The 19,880-nt window shown below is 44.4% G+C and overlaps 1 protein-coding gene across 1 annotated transcript in view; it reads left to right on the plus strand.

Moving 5' to 3' along the window:
* Positions 1–8,276: 8,276 nt before the first annotated feature.
* The window catches only part of LOC129865072 (retinal homeobox protein Rx2-like), an 18,823-nt gene continuing 7,219 nt past the window's right edge, over positions 8,277–19,880 (plus strand). Inside the window, exons 1-2 of the mRNA XM_055937547.1 lie at positions 8,277–9,545; positions 12,169–12,422. Coding sequence (XP_055793522.1) covers positions 9,263–9,545; positions 12,169–12,422 — 537 coding nt within the window. The 5' untranslated portion in view covers positions 8,277–9,262. The remainder of the gene's footprint in view (positions 9,546–12,168; positions 12,423–19,880) is intronic.

Here is a 19,880-nt window from a genome sequence, read left to right on the forward strand (position 1 = left end):
GTGCGTGCAGATGCACTCACACCTGCCTGCTGCCATTCCTGAGCAAGCTCTGTACTGGTGGTGCCCCGATCCCGCAGCTGAATCAACTTTAGGAGACGGTCCTGGCGCTTGCTGGACTTTCTTGGGTGCCCTGAAGCCTTCTTCACAACAATTGAACCGCTCTCCTTGAAGTTCTTGATGATCCGATAAATGGTTGATTTAGGTGTAGTCTTACTGGCAGCAATATCCTTGCCTGTGAAGCCCTTTTTGTGCAAAGCAATGATAACGGAACGTGTTTCCTTGCAGGTAACCATGTTTGACAGAGGAAGAACAATGATTCCAAGAACCACCCTCCTTTTGAAGCTTCCAGTCTGTTATTCGAACTCAATCAGCATGACAGAGTGATCTCCAGCCTTGTCCTCGTCAACACTCACACCTGTGTTAATGAGAGAATCACTGACATGATGTCAGCTGGTCCTTTTGTTGCAGGGCTGAAATGCAGTGGAAATGTTTTTTAGGATTCAGTTCATTTTCATGGCAAAGTGGGACTTTGCAATTAATTGCAATTCATCTGATCACTCTTCATAACATTCTGGAGTATATGCAAATTGCCATCATACAAACTGAGGCAGCAAACTTTGTGAAAATGTATAGTTGTGTCATTCTCAAAACTTTCGGCCATGACTCTCCACACAATCACATTAGTGGAAACGGAGGGTGTTCTCAGGACAGGCCTGGTTGTAGCTAGATCCTAACCCATTTCCTAACCTTAACCTAATTCTCCTAACCTACCACTTTACTTATACTAACCTGCGTAAGTTCTCCTAACCTGCTACGAAAAGTCACTTCTAGTCAAAACCGGCATGCCTGCCCTGAGAACGATGTGGGTTAGGAATTTCGCGATACTCCTGCATATGCACCATTCAACCCAGGTATTTCTGCCGCGTTCACGAACTTCTCGAAATTAGGGAACTCGGAAATTGTTTGTGTGAACACGTTTTAATGCGGTTTACGAAAGTAAGGCTGGTCGGAATGGCTGGTCATTTTCACATTTTTATCTAGTAAGCACAATATAATTCACATCGCTTCCAATCCCAGTGGCATTGTGGGTATTCATACGGTAGTGTTTATAATGTCACCTCATTAGCAGAGCAGGTGTTTTATATGGTAGCTTTTGTCACCTTGTCAGCATAGCGTCACATCTCTCCTTCACTAGTAGCAAGCTTGCGGAATGCCACTCACCTTTTCACTTCAGCCTATGAGCAAGGCACACTAAGGCAATTCCAACACACTTCCTGAATAACCTATGACCTCACTTGTGCAATAATCACTCGGTTCTTTCAACCAATGGGCATAAGCCTATGGGAGTATTGATGTCAACTCACCTCTTGTCTCTCACTTGCTGTTTTGTAGCGACAGTCTTCCAACGACCTTCCACCACAATCTAAAGGCCCGTCATCGGATGCATGTTCTCCCAGACGGGGGGGTACGATGCCAGCTGATCAGCATAGGGCATCCTGTCATCAGCACTCCTCTGAGACGAGGCCTACACAAAACTATTCAAGAAAATTCCATGTTTCGTTTTGTCTTTGTTGTCATTCAGTAAAGCCTGTACTCCAGGAAGTCCTCACCAGAACAGTAAACCAACCGGAAGTCCTCGCCAGAACAGTAAACCAACCGGAAGTCCTCACCAGAACAGTAAACCAACAGGAAGTCCTCACCAGAACAGTAAACCAACCGGAAGTCCTCACCAGAACAGTAAACCAACCGGAAGTCCTCACCAGAACAGTAAACCAACCGGAAGTCCTCACCAGAACAGTAAACCAACCGGAAGTCCTCACCAGAACAGTAAACCAACCAGAAGTCCTCCCTAGAACAGTAAACCAACCGGAAGTCCTCACCAGAACAGTAAACCAACAGGAAGTCCTCACCAGAACAGTAAACCAACCGGAAGTCCTCACCAGAACAGTAAACCAACCGGAAGTCCTCACCAGAACAGTAAACCAACCGGAAGTCCTCGCCAGAACAGTAAACCAACCGGAAGTCCTCACCAGAACAGTAAACCAACAGGAAGTCCTCACCAGAACAGTAAACCAACCGGAAGTCCTCACCAGAACAGTAAACCAACCGGAACTCCTCACCAGAACAGTAAACCAACCGGAAGTCCTCACCAGAACAGTAAACCAACCGGAAGTCCTCACCAGAACAGTAAACCAACCGGAAGTCCTCACCAGAACAGTAAACCAACCGGAAGTCCTCGCCAGAACAGTAAACCAACCGGAAGTCCTCACCAGAACAGTAAACCAACCAGAAGTCCTCACCAGAACAGTAAACCAACAGGAAGTCCTCACCAGAACAGTAAACCAACAGGAAGTCCTCACCAGAACAGTAAACCAACCAGAAGTCCTCACCAGAACAGTAAACCAACATGAAGTCCTCACCAGAACAGTAAACCAACCGGAAGTCCTCACCAGAACAGTAAACCAACAGGAAGTCTTCACCAGAACAGTAAACCAACAGGAAGTCCTCACCAGAAGAGTAAACCAACAGGAAGTCTTAACCAGAACAGTAAACCAACTCAAATTCAGAACTTTTCTGGTCCTCACTTCTAAAAAAGACTCTTTTAGGGGTTAGGGAAAATAGGATTTTGAATTGGAATCAATTGTTGGTCCTCAAGTATAGTAAGACATAGCTGTGTGCGTGTAGCTGGTTGGCACAGTGGATGCAGGCAGTCCCTGATGGAGTCTCAGTACCCAGGATTTTCTTTCCAGTAATGGTCACACTTAAGCCACAGAGCTTGTTTCATGGAAACCAACTCCACTAAGACAGAGTTACTGAGAAACACTTACTGGCAATGTACAGTAGTACCATGGCCTGTAGACTAGGGGGTTAAGGAGCTAAGGTGTTGGGATCATCCACTGTACATCTGGTCTGCTACGTACACACATAATCACATTAGTGGAAACGGAGGGTTTTTTTCAGGGCAGGCCTGATTGTAACTAGATATTTCCGAGTCGCTTCAGGAAGAATTTGAGCATTTTAGCAAATCCTAACCTTTGCCTGACCTTAACCTAATTCTCCTAACCTGCTGTGTAAGATCTCCTAACCTCTGCAAAAAGTAACTTATTTTAGACAAAACCGGCACGCCTGCCCTGAGAACAGCGTGTGTTGTGAATAACGCGATACTCCTACATATGCACCATTCAACCCAGGTATTTCTGCTGCGTTCACAAACTACCCGGATCTCTGAAAAATCCAGCTTGCTAACTGGTGGAACGTGGCATGTGTATAACTACAACCAGGTAGCAAGTTGGAAATGTCAAGAGTTCCGTCTTACACGTGAACGTGTCAGAAATCATGTCTCGGATCTTAGCGCCCATATTCACTTCTAATGGGTTTGCCGGGCTCCCGCTACAGCTTCTCAGAAAGAGATTCCTTAATGAAACCTAGAACAGAAGCTACGTGGGGACAGTCAGAGCTTAGCTGTTACTTTTATTTTTTCTACACTGATGACGCACTCTCTCCTCTGCCTCGCCGGCCCGCCAGGAGCATCTAGTTCTAATCAAGGGTGGAGTTGTGGAGTGTACGGACAACTAAATAGTTATTTGACCACAAAATCAGCCTTTCGCAATTGCCGTCTCGGTCTCCGCACTTTAACCCCATTGGTAACCTGTTTGTTTGAATTGAAGAAGACAATCCACTGCATACTAAGTGCAGACTAATGATATAAAGGACCGGGAAAGATTCTGTATGGCGGAATGGTCTAAGATCAGTGTAGGCTGGTGAGAGGAGCTATAGGAGGACGGGCTCATTGTAATAGCTGGAATGGAATAAGATCAGTGTAGGCTGGTGAGAGGAGCTATAGGAGGACGGGCTCATTTTAATAGCTGGAATGGTCTAAGATCAGTGTAGGCTGGTGAGAGGAGCTATAGGAGGACGGGCTCATTGTAATAGCTGGAATGGAATAAGATCAGTGTAGGCTGGTGAGAGGAGCTATAGGAGGACGGGCTCATTGTAATAGCTGGAATGGAATAAGATCAGTGTAGGCTGGTGAGAGGAGCTATAGGAGGACAGGCTCATTGTAATAGCTGGAATGGAATAAGATCAGTGTAGGCTGGTGAGAGGAGCTATAGGAGGACAGGCTCATTGTAATAGCTGGAATGGAATAAGGTCAAACGCATGGAAACCACATGTTTGACTCTGGTCCATTTATTCCATTCCATTACATTAAGCCCGTCCTCCTATAGCTCCTCCCACCAGCCTCCTCTGTTTAAGATTCCTCCCAATGTGTCCAATCTCATAAAAAATGATCCTCGCAAAGTGAGGTATTGAAAGTTATTGAAACAGGGGTGCCAATAATTTTGACAACTATATTTTTGGAAGAAATTATACTATATGTTAAACAAAATGTCTTTCTCTGAGCAGTTGTATTAGTATAAAATAATATAATTTCTCAATTTGTTTTGCTTGCTACATGACCAAACATCTCATTCTAAAATCACGGGCATTAATATGGAGTTGGTTCCCCCTTTGCTGCTATAACAGCCTCCACTCTTCTGGAAAGGTTTTCCACTAGATGTTGGAACATTTCTGCGGGGACTTGCTTCCATTCAGCCATAAGAGCATTAGTGAGGTCTGGAACTGATGTTGGACGATTAGGCCTGGCTCCCAGTTGGCGTTCCAATTCATCCCGAAGATGCTCGATGGGGTTGAGGTCAGGGCTCTGTGCAGGCCAGTCAAGTTCTTCCACACCCATCTCGACAAACCATTTCTATATGGACCTCGCTTTGTGCACGGGGGAATTGTCATGCTGAAATAGGAAAGGGCCTTCCCCAAACTGTTGCCTCAAAGTTGGAAGCACAGAATCATCTAGAATGTCATTGTATGCTGTAGAATTAAGATTTCCCTTCACTGGAACTAAGGGGCCCAAACCATGGAAAACAGCTCCAGACCATTATTCCTCCCCACCATACTTTACAGTTGGTATTATGCATTCGGGCAGGTAGCGTTCTCCTGGCACCCGCCAAACCCACATACGTCTGTCGGACTACCAGATGGTGAAAAGTAATTCCACTGCTCCAGAGTCCAATGGCAGCGAGCTTTACACCTCTCCAGACAATGCTTGGCATTGCGCATGGTGATATTAGGCTTGTGTGTGGCTGCTCAACTATGGAAACCTATTTCATGAAGCTCTTGACGAACAGTTATTGTGCTGATGTTGCTTCCAGAGACCGTTTGCAACTCTGTAGTGAGTGTTGCAACTGAGCACAGACCATTTTTATCCGCTACTTGCTCAGCCGTTGTTGCTCCTAGACGTTCCCACGTCACAATAACAACACAGTTGACTGGGGCAGCACTAGCAGGTGCAGCAATCTGACAAACTGACTTGTTGGAAAGGTGGCATCCTATGACGATGCAACGTTGAAAGTCATTGAGCTCTTCAGTAAGGCCATTCTACTGCCAATGTTTGTCTATGGAGATTGCATGGCTGTGTGCTTGATTTTATACACCTGTCAGCAACGTGTGTGGCTGAAATAGCCAAATCCACTAATTTGAAGGGGTGTCCACATACTGAGCTAAACTATATATACAAAAGTATTTTTATTGTTATTTTATGCAGTCTTTTTTGCCAATCTTTATCAAGGGAGCCAATAATTTTGGACCTGACTGTATGTACTATCTTAATTGTACTTTATTCAACATTTTAAGAGGCTACCAACGTTTGTAATTTCTTCTTTAAAATGTCAGACTTGATTTACACTAACAAATTTTTTTATCAACCCTTACAAAAATGTCAATTCATTATAATCCACAAATAATTCACATTTCCTGTTGATGCAGGATTCGTTTCCTGCTGTGAGAAACTGGTCAAATGAAGATGACACACCTCTAGGTCTTAGGAGCTACAATGTTGGCCTTGCCCACTCCACCTGGGCCACAAGATTAGGGCAGGGAGCCAAAAGAGGGAGGAACTCCACTGCCTTGTTACAGAGAAATTCAATACTTATTGCATTGCTCACTTATATGCTTGCAGACTTTCAAGGACTTAGACGGTTTTGAGGACTAGGTGCACTGCTATCAGAACTCCCATCTGCTGTCATTTACAACTTGTCAGATAGAAGAACCACAATGCACGGCTCAGCATTGGAAGAGGATGTGTGTACTGTAAGTTACCTGGATAGAGGTAAGTACATTTACACATCCTGCTACTGACATTATTGCTGTTTATTTTGAGTTGATAGTACTACTACCACTTAGTTACGACCACTATTTGTTGTTGAAGATATCAATATTGTTAAAATAAATCTTCATTTCATTTCATTGCAGTCTGTTTCTCCAATGGCAGAAGGTATAGGCTACTTCATTTGAATGCATCTATTGTCTCTCCTTTAAAAATGTATTAATCAAAGACAGATTTAGATGTTTTTTGGGGGGGAAAGTAACTACAATATTTATTAATAGACCCATGTTTCAAGGGTCAAAGAAGATTTACTGTATCATCTTTCAACTGGTCCATTCCATACTTTATAAATGTAGCTAGCTTTACATCACATACTTTATTGGTCTTGTTGATAAATGTAGCTAGCTTTACATCACATACTTTATTGGTCTTGTTGATAAATGTAGCTAGCTTTACATCACATACTTTATTGGTCTTGTTGATAAATGTAGCTAGCTGTACATCACATACTTTATTGGTCTTGTTGATAAATGTAGCTAGCTTTACATCACATACTTTATTGGTCTTGTTGATAAATGTAGCTAGCTTTACATCACATATTATTTGGTCTTGTTGATAAATGTAGCTAGCTTTACATCACATACTTTATTGGTCTTGTTGATAAATGTAGCTAGCTTTACATCACATATTATTTGGTCTTGTTGATAAATGTAGCTAGCTTTACATCACATACTTTATTGGTCTTGTTGATAAATGTAGCTAGCTTTACATCACATACTTTATTGGTCTTGTTGATAAATGTAGCTAGCTTTACATCACATATTATTTGGTCTTGTTGATAAATGTAGCTAGCTTTACATCACATACTTTATTGGTCTTGTTGATAAATGTAGCTAGCTTTACATCACATATTATTTGGTCTTGTTGATAAATGTAGCTAGCTTTACATCACATACTTTATTGGTCTTGTTGATAAATGTAGCTAGCTTTACATCACATACTTTATTGGTCTTGTTGATAAATGTAGCTAGCTTTACATCACATATTATTTGGTCTTGTTGATAAATGTAGCTAGCTTTACATCACATATTATTTGGTCTTGTTGATAAATGTAGCTAGCTTTACATCACATACTTTATTGGTCTTGTTGATAAATGTAGCTAGCTTTACATCACATATTATTTGGTCTTGTTGATAAATGTAGCTAGCTTTACATCACATACTTTATTGGTCTTGTTGATAAATGTAGCTAGCTTTACATCACATATTATTTGGTCTTGTTGATAAATGTAGCTAGCTTTACATCACATACTTTATTGGTCTTGTTGATAAATGTAGCTAGCTTTACATCACATATTATTTGGTCTTGTTGATAAATGTAGCTAGCTTTACATCACATATTATTTGGTCTTGTTGATAAATGTAGCTAGCTTTACATCACATACTTTATTGGTCTTGTTGATAAATGTAGCTAGCTTTACATCACATACTTTATTGGTCTTGTTGATAAATGTAGCTAGCTTTACATCACATATTATTTGGTCTTGTTGATAAATGTAGCTAGCTTTACATCACATACTTTATTGGTCTTGTTGATAAATGTAGCTAGCTTTACATCACATATTATTTGGTCTTGTTGATAAATGTAGCTAGCTTTACATCACATACTTTATTGGTCTTGTTGATAAATGTAGCTAGCTTTACATCACATACTTTATTTGGTCTTGTTGATAAATGTAGCTAGCTTTACATCACATACTTTATTGGTCTTGTTGATAAATGTAGCTAGCTTTACATCACATACTTTATTGGTCTTGTTGATAAATGTAGCTAGCTTTACATCACATATTATTTGGTCTTGTTGATAAATGTAGCTAGCTTTACATCACATATTATTTGGTCTTGTTGATAAATGTAGCTAGCTTTACATCACATACTTTATTGGTCTTGTTGATAAATGTAGCTAGCTTTACATCACATATTATTTGGTCTTGTTGATAAATGTAGCTAGCTTTACATCACATACTTTATTGGTCTTGTTGATAAATGTAGCTAGCTTTACATCACATATTATTTGGTCTTGTTGATAAATGTAGCTAGCTTTACATCACATACTTTATTGGTCTTGTTGATAAATGTAGCTAGCTTTACATCACATATTATTTGGTCTTGTTGATAAATGTAGCTAGCTTTACATCACATATTATTTGGTCTTGTTGATAAGTGTAGCTACTGTAGCTATACATAACATATGATTTGATAAACACATGTTGTTAATTTCAGATCAGATTTTTTAACTAACTGACACATTTACATTGTTTTATGAAAGAGATAGTGTATGTTAATGCGAACTGGTGCACATGTGACAAAGTCAGATACAGAAATAAGTCCAGGTTCCTTCATGCATTGAACATAATGAATAAATGTCAAGTAGTATCAGATGTGAATTGTTCATATCAGCGTCAAATGTACCCAGACGTTTTCCAACTGAAGGGAAATTGATTGTTACCGTAGTAATATGCATTACAACCAATATGTCATTGCATAACCTTTTACTGCAGTGGGCTAAATCAATGTCACACAGTGATTCTTGGTGGTCTTAAACAAATATACTTTGAAACAAAAGTATAAAACCTCACACACATGGTTATGGGTTTAAAAAAAGGAAGACACCTGTACCACGTCATATATAGAGTTGAAATGTATTACATTTTGTGTTTGCATCCCAATATTACACTTTATATACATCACAGAAGACTGAAATATAACAAAACCGTTTGACATAAAAACACTGGATTTTCGGTGCGTAAAAAAAATATATGTTGACTAATTATGAAATTATGAAAAATATGAATAACATTCCACCCTTGAGGCCACTAGACGGCATTTCTGGTCAATCGACTGCAGGAAAGGGCTACGACACAATATTAACAAGAGGCACTTTCACAACAGAACCCTTCTGCAAAACCCTTTGTTCATGAGATCAACGTGTCTAACTTTCCCTGCTTTGCAGACTGACAGGAAGTCCAAGGACAGACAGATCTGCATCCCCCATCAAAGTGCTCTTTGACAGCATCCTTCTTTTCTTGGACATATTTGTCAATGGATACTTTGGGAATGATGGACGATGGCTGCCTGTCATCAGACAACTACCATGACATGGTGAAGGGAGGAGGGTCTAGCGGAGGAGGCCGGCTCCACAGCGCTGACCTGATCCCGGGCTTCAGTAAGGACCAGTACCCCCTGCTCACTCCTGTAGGGTCCGAACGGACCCAGGAAGTGGACACTGAGGGCCTGGAGGACCACCAGGGGAAGCAGGGCCAGTCAGACCCCTACAGATACCTGGCCAGCCTGCAGGACAGCACCCAGCACTCTGTCTTTCACGGTCAGTACCATGGTTGTTATTGATTTATAGGTTCATTCATTGATTGATTAGGTGATGTTGTTTATTACATGAAGACAATGTAAAGGGCGGCAGGTAGCCTAGTGGTTAGAGAGTTGGGCCAGTAACCGAAAGGTTGCTAGATCGAATCCCCGAGCTGACAGGCTAAAAATCTGTCGTTCTGCCCCCGAACAAGGCAGTTAACCCACCGTTCCTAGGCCGTCATTGTAAATAATAATTTGTTCTTAACTGACTTGCCTAGTTAAATAAAGGTTAAATAAAAAAAAAAAAAAAAAAAACAATTCCTATGATTACCCTCTTATGAGACATGCATAATGCATTATAATGCACAACATAGGCGCTAATAACTGCTCATAAACATCTATAACATATACAGCAACAACATCAGTGAAATAGCAGTTCATATAAGAGTAACACCAAAACAATCTAAGACTTATATCCAAGACTTTCACTTCTCCACAGTAAAATGAGTAGTCACAATGTTTTCTTACATTACCTCATCCAGGAGGAAAGGCAGGGTCAGTTGAAAGCATACGGTGGTAACCTCATCCAGGAGGAAAGACAGAGACAGTTGAAAGCATACGGTGCTAACCTCATCCAGGAGGAAAGGCAAGGACAGTTGAAAGCATACGGTGCTAACCTCATCCAGGAGGAAAGGCAAGGACAGTTGAAAGCATACGGTGCTAACCTCATCCAGGAGGATAGACAGGGACAGTTGAAAGCATACGGTGCTAACCTCATCCAGGAGGAAAGGCAAGGACAGTTGAAAGCATACGGTGCTAACCTCATCCAGGAGGAAAGGCAGGGACAGTTGAAAGCATACGGTGCTAACCTCATCCAGGAGGAAAGGCAAGGACAGTTGAAAGGATACAGTGCTAACCTCATCCAGGAGGATAGACAGGGACAGTTGAAAGCATATGGTGCTGACCTCATCCAGGAGGAAAGGCAGGGACAGTTGAAAGCATACGGTGCTGACCTCATCCAGGAGGATAGACAGGGACAGTTGAAAGCATACGGTGCTAACCTCATCCAGGAGGAAAGGCAGGGACAGTTGAAAGCATACGGTGCTAACCTCATCCAGGAGGAAAGGCAGGGACAGTTGAAAGCATACGGTGCTGACCTCATCCAGGAGGAAAGACAGGGACAGTTGAAAGCATACGGTGCTAACCTCATCCAGGAGGAAAGACAGGGACAGTTGAAAGCATATGGTGCTAACCTCATCCAGGAGGAAAGGCAGGGACAGTTGAAAGCACACTGTGCTTGGATTGTCATTTTCTCAAGATTCAGAGACTACAGTTTATCAGTACAGTATAGCTACAATGTTGGACTTAACGTTTCTACCTTTACACAACCAGATCTAGGACCAGGCTTGGATAAGATATAGTAGGCCTGGCTGGGATGAATAAGGGACTGGTGTACCAAGTATTTCTTCCTGAACAATCCTTGTTTATTAGAACAGTACATAACATTATAACCCTCTATTACTGTAACATTACAGCATAGTGACTTAAGGAGACCACTTTTCCTGCCTCACATGTTTATTACCTAGTCAACGATCTGATGATAATCTTGAGCCTCAATTGATTTGGATTAATTAATTAACAAGCTCTGATTAGATCTACCATCCATCAGCCATGTGTAATCGGGATTCAACCTCACCCTGTTTTCTACCATCCATCAGCCATGTGTAGAGGAGCTTCAACCTCACCTTGTTTTCTACCATCCATCAGCCATGTATAGAGGGGCTTCAACCTCACCCTGTTTTCTACCATCCATCAGCCATGTATAGAGGGGCTTCAACCTCACCCTGTTTTCTACCATCCATCAGCCATGTGTAGAGGAGCTTCAACCTCACCCTGTTTTCTACCATCCATCAGCCATGTGTAGAGGAGCTTCAATCTCACCCTGTTTTCTACCATCCATCAGCCATGTATAGAGGGGCTTCAACCTCACCCTGTTTTCTACCATCCATCAGCCATGTGTAGAGGAGCTTCAACCTCACCCTGTTTTCTACCATCCATCAGCCATGTGTAGAGGAGCTTCAACCTCACCCTGTTTTCTACCATCCATCAGCCATGTGTAGAGGAGCTTCAACCTCGCCTTGTTTTCTACCATCCATCAGCCATGTGTAGAGGAGCTTCAACCTCACCCTGTTTTCTACCATCCATCAGCCATGTGTAGTGGGGCTTCAACCTCGCCTTGTTTTCTACCATCCATCAGCCATGTGTAGAGGAGCTTCAACCTCACCCTGTTTTGTACCATCCATCAGCCATGTGTAGAGGGGCTTCAACCTCACCCTGTTTTCTACCATCCATCAGCCATGTTTAGAGGGGCTTCAACCTCACCCTGTTTTCTTAGAAAAGATGCAATGCAGAGGACAAGTACAGTCTTGGTGTAGATTAGAGCTCTCCATTCCCAGGGCACATGAGGACACTCAGGTTTAACAGGTGGCATCTGTCCCCATGGGACTATGAAATCACCCGTAGAGAGAACTGCATATTAGGTCGCTGTTGGTAAGTAGAACTGGCACTGCCGAAGGAACCCGAGAGCAAGAAGACAGATACCTAAACATACACGCCTCTCCTGTTCTACTGTCTCCCTTCAGAGTCAGGCCTTTTCTCCAGGGACAAGTGTGACGGGGACCTGGGAGACCTCCCGAAGGGGGTGGACAGCGGGGAAAAGTCCCCTGAGCCTCCAAAGGAGGACCACCCTAAGAAGAAGCACCGGCGTAACCGCACCACCTTCACCACCTTCCAGCTCCATGAGTTGGAGAAGGCCTTTGAGAAGTCCCACTACCCTGACGTCTACAGTCGGGAGCTCCTGGCTATGAAGGTCAACCTCCTTGAGGTCCGTGTCCAGGTATGGAGCCTCCACCTATCTAAAACAACTACTACTATATACTAATAATACTGTATAGTCTCTACCTATGTAATACTACTATTACTATCACTATACCCTAATAATACTGTATGCAACCTCCCCCTATCTAATACTACTACTACTATACACTAATAATACTGTATAGTCTCTACCTATGTAATACTACTATTACTATCACTATACCCTAATAATACTGTATAGCGTCTCTAACTATCTAATACTACTATTACTATTACTATACACTAATAATACTGTACCCTGGCCTCCCGGGTGGCGCAGTGGTCTAGGGCACTGCATCGCAGTGCTAACTGCGCCACCAGAGTCTCTGGGTTCGCCCCCAGGCTCTGTCGCAACCGGCCGCGACCAGAAGGTCCATGGGGCGACGCACAATTGGGCTAGCGTCGTCCGGGTTAGGGAGGGTTTTGCCGGTAGGGATTTCCTTGTCTCATCGCGCTCCAGCGACTCCTGTGGAGGGCTGGGCGCAGTGCGTGCTAACCAAGGGGGGCCAGGTGCACGGTGTTTCCTCCGACACATTGGTGCGGCTGGCTTCCGGGTTGGAGGCGCGCTGTGTTAAAGAAGCAGTGCGGCTTGGTTGGGTTGTGCTTCGGAGGACGCATGACTTTCGACCTTCGTCTCTCCCGAGCCCGTACGGGAGTTGTAGCGATGAGACAAGATAGTAATTACTAGCGATTGGATACCACGAAAATTGGGGAGAAAAGGGGGGGGGGGGGAATAAAAAAAATAAAGATAGTAATTACTAGCGATTGGATACCACGAAAATTGGGGAGAATAGGGGGGGGGGGGAAATAATAAAAAAAAAAAAAAAAAATTATACTGTACCCATTCTCTGAATATCTAATACTACTATTACTATATACTAATAATACTGTATGGAGTCTCTACCTAACTAATACTACTATTACTATACACGAATAATACTGTATAGTCTCTACCTATGTAATACTACTATGACTATCACTATACACTAATAATACTGTATAGTCTCTACCTATGTAATACTACTATCACTATGCACTAATAATACTGTATGCAACCTCCACCTACAGTGGGGAGAACAAGTATTTGAGACACTGCCGATTTTGCAGGTTTTTCTACTTACTAAGCATGTAGAGGTCTGTAATTTTTATCATATGTACACTTCAACTGTGAGAGACGGAATCTAAAACAAAAATCCAGAAAATCACATTGTATGATTTTTAAGTAATTAATTTGCATTTTATTGCATGACATAAGTATTTGATCACCTACAAACCAGTAAGAATTCCGGCTCTCACAGACCTGTTAGTTTTTCTTTAAGAAGCCCTCCTGTTCTCCACTCATTACTGTCACGTTCCTGACCAGTTTTCTGTTGTTTTGTATGTGTTTAGTTGGTCAGGACGTGAGCTGGGTGGGAATTCTATGTTGTGTGTCTAGTTTGTCTGTTTCTATGTCAGCCTGGTGTGGGTTCTCAATCAGAGACAGATGGTAGTCGTTGTCTCTGATTGAGACTCATATATAGGAGGCTTGTTTTGTGTTGGGATTTTGTGGGTGTTTGTTTCCTGTCTCAGTGTTTGTTCTGCACCAGATAGGACTGTCTCGGTTTTCACGGTTTGTTATTTTGTTATTTGTTAAGTGTTCATGGTTATTGTTTAATTAAACATGTTGAGCACTGGCTACGCTGCATTTTGGTCCTCTCCTTCACCCCTGGAAGAAAACCTTTACAGAAACACCCACCAAACCCGGACCAAGCAGCGTAGCAACGGGGAGCAGCAGCGGCCCAGTACACAGGACTACTGGACACAGGAGGAATGGTCTTGGGAGATCATGGACGGAAAAGGACCATGGGGAAGTGTTGGAGAGAATCGCCGCTCTCGGGAGAAGGAGGCAGCCACAGCCCAGGAGCGGTGGATTGAGGATGCAGCACGTAAGAGAGGCTGGAAGCCCGAGAGGCTCACCCAAAAATTTCTTGGGGGGGGGGGGGGGGGGGGGGGGGGCTAAAGGGGAGTGTGGCGAAGCCGGGTTGGATACCTGAGCCAACTCCCCGGGCTTACCGTGGAGTGAGAGGGCGTCGTACTGGTCAGACACCGTGTTATGCGGTAAAGCGCACGGTGTCCCCAGTACGCGTGCTTAGCCCAGTGCGGGCTATTCCACCTTGCCGCACTGGGAGGGCTAGGTTGGGCATCGAGCTGGATGTCATGAAGCCGGCCCAACGTATCTGGCCTCCAGTACGTCTCCTCGGGCCGGCGTACATGGCACCAGCCTTACAGGTGGTGTCCCCGGTTCGCCTGCATAGCCCAGTGCGGGTTGTTCCACCTCGCCGCACTGGCAGGGCTACGGGGACCATTCAACCTGGTAAGGTTGGAGAGGCTCGGTGCTCAAGAGCGCGTGTCCTCCTTCACGGTCCGGTATATCCGGCGCCACCTTCCCGCCCCAGCCCAGTACCACCAGTGCCTACACAACGCACCAGGCTTCCAGTGCATCGCCAGAGCCCTGTTCCTCCTCCCCGCACTCGCCCTGAGGTGCGTGCCCTCAGCCCGGTACCTCCAGTTCCGGCACCACGCATCAGGCCTATAGTGCGTCTCAGCCAGCCAGAGTCTGCCGTCTGCCCAGCGGTGCCTGAACTGCCCGTCTGCCCAGCGGTGCCTGAACTGCCCGTCTGCCCAGCGCCGTCTGAGCCATCCGTCTGCCCAGCGCCGTCTGAGCCATCCGTCTGCCCAGCGCCGTCCGAGCCATCCGTCTGCCCAGTGCCGTCTGAGCCATCCGTCTGCCCAGCGCCGTCTGAGCCATCCGTCTGCCCAGCGCCGTCTGAGCCATCCGTCTGCCCAGCGCCGTCTGAGCCATCCGTCTGCCCAGCGCCGTCTGAGCCATCCGTCTGCCCAGCGCCATCTGAGTCATCCGTCTGCCATGAGCCATTAGAGCCGCCCGTCTGTCCCGAGCCATTAGAGCCGCCAGCCAGTCAGGAGCTGCCAGAGCCGCCAGCCAGTCAGGAGCTGCCAGAGCCGCCAGCCAGTCAGGAGCTGCCAGAGCCGCCAGCCAGTCAGGAGCTGCCAGAGACGCCAGCCAGTCAGGAGCTGCCAGAGACGCCAGCCAGTCAGGAGCTGCCAGAGACGCCAGCCAGTCAGGAGCTGCCAGAGCTGCCCTACAGTCATGAGCTGCCCTCCAGTCATGAGCTGCCCTCCAGTCATGAGCTGCCCTCCAGTCATGAGCTGCCCTCCAGTCATGAGCTGCCCTCCAGTCATGAGCTGCCCTCCAGTCATGAGCTGCCCTCCAGTCCGGAGCTGCCACTCAGTCCGGAGCTGCCACTAGTCCGGAGTTACCTCTTTGTCCTAATCTACCTCTCTGTCCTGAGTTGTCTCCTCTATTGTAGAGGGGAGTTGGTGAAGGTTCCTGGACCATGGTCGGGGGTGAGGGTCGCCACTCAAGGGACGCTAAGGAGGTGGACAAATACAATGGTGGAGTGGTGCCCTCGTCCACCGCCGGAGCCGCCACCGCGGACAGATGCCCACCCAGACCCTCCCCTTGAGTTTTAGGGGTGCGCCCGGAGTTCGCACCTTGAGGGGGGGTTCTGTCACGTTCCTGACCTGTTTTCTGTTGTTTTGTATGTGTTTAGTTGGTCAGGACGTGAGCTGGGTGGGAATTCTATGTTGTGTGTCTAGTTTGTCTGTTTCTATGTCAGCCTGGTGTGGGTTCTCAATCAGAGACAGATGGTAGTCGTTGTCTCTGATTGAGACTCATATATAGGAGGCTTGTTTTGTGTTGGGATTTTGTGGGTGTTTGTTTCCTGTCTCAGTGTTTGTTCTGCACCAGATAGGACTGTCTCGGTTTTCACGGTTTGTTATTTTGTTATTTGTTAAGTGTTCATGGTTATTGTTTAATTAAACATGTTGAGCACTGGCTACGCTGCATTTTGGTCCTCTCCTTCACCCCTGGAAGAAAACCTTTACAATTACCTGTATTAACTGCACCTGTTTGAACTTGTTACCTGTATAAAAGACACCTGTCCACACACTCAATCAAACAGACGCCAACCTCTCCACAATGGCCAAGACCAGAGAGCTGTGTAAGGACATCATGGATGAAATTGTAGACCTGCACAAGGCTGGGATGGGCTACAGGACAATAGGCAAGAAGCTTGGTGAGAAGGCAACAACTGTTGGCGCAATTATTAGAAAATGGAAGAAGTTCAAGATGACGGTCAATCACCCTCGGTCTGGGGCTCCATGCAAGATCTCACCTCGTGGGGCATCAATGATCATGAGGAAGGTGAGGGATCAGCCCAGAACTACATGGCAGGACCTGGTCAATGACCTGAAGAGAGCTGGGACCGCAGTCTCAAAGAAAACCATTAGTAACACACTACGCCGTCATGGATTAAAATTCTGCAGCGCACGCAAGGTCCCCCTGCTCAAGCCAGCGCATGTCCAGGCCCGTCTGAAGTTTGCCAATGACCATCTGGATGATCCAGAGGAGGAATGGGAGAAGGTCATGTGGTCTGATGAGACAAAAATAGAGCTTTTTGGGCTAAACTCCACTCGCCGTGTTTGGAGGAAGAAGAAGGATGAGTACAACCCGAAGAACACCATCCCAACCGTGAAGCATGGAGGTGGAAACATCATTCTTTGGGGAGGCTTTTCTGCAAAGGGGACAGGGCGACTGCACCGTATTGAGGGGAGGATGGATGGGGCCATGTATCGCGAGATCTTGGCCAACAACCTCCTTCCCTCAGTAAGACCATTGAAGATGGGTCGTGGCTGGGTCTTCCAGCATGGCAACGACCCGAAACACACAGCCAGGGCAACTAAGGAGTGGCTCCGTAAGAAGCATCTTAGGGTCCTGGAGTGGCCTAGCCAGTCTCCAGACCTGAACCCAATAGAAAATATTTGGAGGGAACTGAAAGTCCGTATTGCCCAGCGACAGTCCCGAAACCTGAAGGATCTGGAGGTCTGTATGGAGGAGTGGGCCAAAATCACTGCTGCAGTGTGTGCAAACCTGGTCAAGAACTACAGGAAACGTATGATCTCTGTAATTGCAAACAAAGGTTTCTCTACCAAATATTAAGTTCTGCTTTTCTGATGTATCAAATACTTATGTCATGCAATAAAATGCAAATTTAATACTTAAAAATCATACAATGTGATTTTCTGAATTTTTGTTTTAGATTCTCTCTCTCACAGTTGAAGTGTACCTATGATAGAAATTACAGACCTCTACATGCTTAGTAAGTAGGAAAACCTGCAAAATCAGCAGTGTATCAAATACTTGTTCTCCCCACTGTATCTAATACTACTATTGCTATACCCAAATAATACTGATGGAGTCTCTACCTGTCTAATACTACTATTACTACCACTATACCCTAATAATACTGTATAGAGTCTCTACCTGTCTAATACTACTATCACTATACCCTAATAATACTGTATTCAACCTCCACCTATCTAATACTGCTATTATTTTCACTATACACTAATAATACTGTCCAGGTATGGAGCCTTTGGCTGTCAACTATTACTAGACTAGCATTACTACTGGCCCTTCTACCACTACTACCACCACCACCCCCATTACCACCACTACTACTAGTACTATCACCACCTCTACAATTACTACTATTATCACCACCACCGCTACTACTATTACCACCACTACTACTACTATTACCACCACCACCACCACTACTACTACTACTACTATTACCACCACAACCACTACTACTAAGACTACTGTTACCACCACTACTACTACTATTACCACCACCACCATAACCACTACTACTACTATTCCACCACCACTACTACTACCACCACCACTTCCACCACGACTAATACTATTATCACCACTACTACTACTACTACTATTACCACCACTACTACTATTACCACCACCACCACCACCACTACTACTACTATTACCACTACTACTACTACTATTACCACCACCACCACTACTACTACTATTACCACCACCACTACTACTATTATCACCACTACTACTACTACTATTACCACCACCACCACTACTACTACTATTACCACCACCACCACAACTACTACTACTATTACCACCACTACTACTATTACCACCACCACCACTACTACTACTACTACTATTACCACCACTACTACTATTATCACCACCACTACTACTATTACTACTATTACCACCACCACTACTACTACTACTACTATTACCACCACCACCACTACTACTATTACCACCACCAATTCTACTACTATTACCACCACTACTACTATTACCACCACCACCACTACTACTATTATCACCACCACTACTACTATTACTACTATTACCACCACCACCACTACTACTACTACTATTACCACCACTACTACTACTATTACCACCACCACTACTACTACTACTATTACCACCACTACTACTACTATTACCACCACCACTACTACTACTACTATTACCACCATTGCTACTACTATTACCACCACTACTACTATTACCACAACTACTACTACTACTACTACTATTACCACCACTATTACTACTATTACCACCACCACCACTACTACTACTACTATTACCACCACTACTACTACTATTACCACCACCACTACTACTACTACTATTACCACCATTGCTACTACTATTACCACCACTGCTACTATTACCACAACTACTACTACTACTATTACCACCACTGCTACTATTATCACCACCACCACCACTACTACTACCATTACCACCACTACTACTACTATTACCACCACTACTACTACTATTACCACCACCACTACTACTATTACCACCACTACTACTACTACTACTATTACCACCACCACTACGAGTACTATTACCACCACCACTACTACTATTACCACAACTACTACTATTACCACCACTACTACTACTACTGTTACCACCACAACTACTACTACTACTATTACCACCACCACTACGAGTACTATTACACCACCACTACTACTATTACCACTACTACTACTATTACCACCACTACTACTACTACTATTACCACCACCACTACTACTACTACTATTACCACCACCACTACTACTACTATTACCACCACTACTACTATTACCACCACCACCACCACTACTACTACCATTACCACCACTACTACTACTATTACCACCACTACTACTACTATTACCACCACCACTACTACTATTACCACCACCACTACTACTACTACTATTACCACCACTACTACTACTACTATTACCACCACCACTACTACTATTACCACTACTACTACTATTACCACCACTACTACTATTACCACCACCACCACCAACACTACTACTATTACCACCACCACCACTACTACTACTACTATTACTACCACTACTACTATTACCACCACCACCACTACTACTACTACTACTATTACCACTACTACTACTATTACCACCACTACTACTATTACCACCACCACCACCA

The sequence above is a fragment of the Salvelinus fontinalis genome, chromosome 1 (assembly GCF_029448725.1).
Source record: "Salvelinus fontinalis isolate EN_2023a chromosome 1, ASM2944872v1, whole genome shotgun sequence".
NCBI lineage: Eukaryota > Metazoa > Chordata > Actinopteri > Salmoniformes > Salmonidae > Salvelinus > Salvelinus fontinalis.